Below are 2,939 nucleotides of genomic sequence, written 5' to 3'. Positions count from 1 at the left end.
CCCCCCCCCCTCCATCCCGGTTCCCCCCTCTTCCATCCCCGTTCCCCTCTTCCATCCCGGTCCCCCCCCTCTCCACCCCGGTCCCCCCCTCTCCATCCCGGTCCCCCCCTCTCCATCCCCATCCCCTTTCCCCATCCCACCCCCTCGGGACTCCCATTTCCCCGAGGGGGGAGCTCCCCCTTTACCCCGGGGGGTCTCCCCCTTTACCCCGGGGAGGAGGGGGGGGGGGGGGTTCCCTCCCGGCCCCGCCGCCCCACCATGGCCCTGGCGGCGGGGCCGTGGCCGGAGCCACCTCCGGCACCTCCGTGCGCCCCGGAGGCGGCGGCGGCGGCGGCGGCGGCGGCGGGCGCGGCCAAAGCGGCGGGGGCGGCGGAGAAAACGGCGGCGGCGGCGGATTGCTTGGTGTGCGGGGACAAGGCGAGCGGCAAGCACTACGGGCAGTTCACCTGCGAGGGCTGCAAAAGCTTCTTCAAGCGCTCGGTGCGCCGCAACCTCTCGTACAGCTGCCGGGGAGGGCGCGACTGCCCCGTGGACCAGCACCACCGCAACCAGTGCCAGTACTGCCGGCTCCGCAAGTGCCTCCGGGTCGGCATGAGGAGGGAAGGTGCGCTGCGAGACCGTGGGCTGCGAAACCCGGGTGGGGTCCCCCGAGTCCCGGAGGGATGCGGTGGGGAGCGGGGAGAGGGGTCGGGGAAGGAAAAAGGGGTGAGGAGGGGAAAAGGGAGAGCAGGAGGTGGAAGGGGGTGAGGAGGGAGTGGGGGGGAGAAAGGGAGGGGAAGGGGAAAAGAGTGAGAGTGGAAAAAATAAAAGGGGGAAAGTGGTGAAAGAAAGAAGAGGAAAAAGTCCAAAAAAAAATAACGATGGGAAAAGAACGGGGAGAGAAAGCAAAACTGAAAAAGACAAAAGAAAGAGAAAGGTGAGAGTAAGGGAAAGCAAAAGAGAGAAAGCAAAAAGAAAGCAAAAAGAGAAAAGAGAAAGAAAAAGAAAGGAAGGAAAGGGAAAGGAGAGGTGAAAGAAAGAGAAAGTAATAGAGGGAAAGTGAAAGACGGAGAGAAAGGGCTCGAGGGAAGGAAAGAGAAAGAAAAAGGTGGAAAAAGAGAAGAAGAAAGAGAAAACTCTGCCGTTTTCTTTCATTTTTCCTTCCCCTCTCCGCCTGCCGATCTCTCTCCATCCTCTCACCCCCTGTTGCCGCCTCTTGTCCCCTCCAGCCCATCCCCAATACCGGGGTGCCGGGACCCCGACTCCCTGGGGGCGGCCGTGCCGGGGGCCGTTGGCTGCCCCTTGCCCCCCTCTCGAAATGGAGACGAAACTTCCCGGTGCCGCGGCCGAGCATCCCCCAGTGCCGCCGAATCCCCTCGCCCGTCTCTGTCCTCCCCAAGGGCTCCGTCTCTCCCCGATTTTTTCCAAACCCAAATTCAGCAGCGGTTCCCCGGGTAGCACTTGCGGGTCATCCCCCCGGGGGGAAGACAAACCCCAGCGCTTCGCCTGGCTTTTAATTAGGGCGAACGGGGCCGGCGAGTGCGAGCGTCGCAGCGCCCGGTGCCCCTCTGCTCCCAGCTCCGCAGCCAAGGCTGCCCGGAGGGACCCCGCTCCTCGGCTGCCTTCGCTCTGCCCCCAGCGAGACCGCTCCTGTCATCTTCGGGGCTCTTTCGGGCTTCGCTCCCACTCGATTTACGGGGCCGTGTCCGTGCAGAGTCTCGAGCGGTTTCGCCTTCCTCCCCGTTCCGCCCAGAGCGGGGATGCGGTTGGTAAAAGAGCAGGGGATTAGAGGGCAGTAATACAGATATTCTTTCAAAGATTAGGAATTTGGCTTTTGGGAGGAGTGTCTGGCAAATCTGAAGTTAATTAGGCTGAATTAGCTGCTCTAATACTTAGCGTGACCGGGATTAAAATCGCGCTTCCAACCAGCAGCGGTACGACGTGTGCCGTTACCTCGTCCGACTCGAACCGAGCCCCACAGTCACATTTTGCTTCTTTTTTTTTTTTTTTCTCCCCAAATCAGCAGCTTTGGAAATCGGTGGTGGTTCCTTCGCTGCTTGATTTTTATTTTAAAGTCTGAAATCGCACATTTGGGCGAGCAGGCGACGGCGAGGCGCTGGGGCTGGCGCGGGTTTCCTCCGGCCGCACCGAGCCGAAACCTCGGCGCTGCAGCTCCGCTGCCGAACGAACCGCGCAGCGTCCTCCGTGCTGGGGCACAGGGCTGGCGACTCGTTAATTAATTGTAAATAATTGCAGCGGTGGCCCAGGCTCTGCTCAGACGGCCGAACCCCCCCGTGCTCTGCGTTTGCTGCCGAATGGGAGATTTATTCACCGGTGGCCGGCCGGCTCGACAGCGCAAAGCCTTTCCCGTTGAATTCGGGCTGATTTTGCCTCCGTCGCCCAAGCTGCAAACTATTCTCCCGCATCACGCACTGCCTGAAGGACTGAGGGTGTTCCTCCCGCTGCTCAAAGCCCCGGGGATTTGTCCCCGTCCCTTTTCTTCCCGCGTTGTGGCCGTGCGGGTGCCGTGGGCCGCGGGGAGGCGAGCCCTCGCGGCGGCGGCTCGAGGGCAGGATTAGGCAGGAGAAAGGTTTGCTGTCTGCCTGCAACAGTTGGGACCGCCCGCAGCCACGCTCCCACCTGCAAAGTTGCTGTTTTTAGAATTTAAAAAAATGTAAAAAGGGAACCGAGGCACAAAATCCGGGCAGCGGCTGGGGGAGAGATCCTGCAGCAGCAGCCACCGTCCCGGCGGGAGTGGGCATCGCGCCCCGGCTCGTGGGAAAGGATGGGAAATGGGGAAATCGCAGAAAATGACGGGAAAAGGGGAAGTGCACGAAGCGATGGGAAATAGAGGATCGTCAAAAATGATGGGAAATAGAGGAATCGCACAAAATAATGGAAAACAGGATTTGAAAAAAAAAATGATGGGAAATAGGGGAATCACCCAAAATGATGGGAAA

The 2,939-nt window shown here is 60.4% G+C and overlaps 1 protein-coding gene across 1 annotated transcript in view; it reads left to right on the top strand.

Moving 5' to 3' along the window:
• Positions 1 to 258: 258 nt before the first annotated feature.
• LOC118178150 (nuclear receptor subfamily 2 group F member 5-like) overlaps positions 259 to 2,939 on the top strand; it is a 7,894-nt gene continuing 5,213 nt past the window's right edge. The window contains exon 1 of the mRNA XM_035346441.1: positions 259 to 604. Within this exon, the coding sequence (XP_035202332.1) occupies positions 259 to 604 (346 nt within the window). The remainder of the gene's footprint in view (positions 605 to 2,939) is intronic.

The sequence above is a fragment of the Oxyura jamaicensis genome, chromosome 25, assembly GCF_011077185.1.
Source record: "Oxyura jamaicensis isolate SHBP4307 breed ruddy duck chromosome 25, BPBGC_Ojam_1.0, whole genome shotgun sequence".
Classification (NCBI taxonomy): Eukaryota; Metazoa; Chordata; class Aves; order Anseriformes; family Anatidae; genus Oxyura; species Oxyura jamaicensis.
The sequence above is the reverse complement of the archived record's forward strand: the minus strand, read 5'-3'. Positions and strand labels throughout refer to the sequence as shown.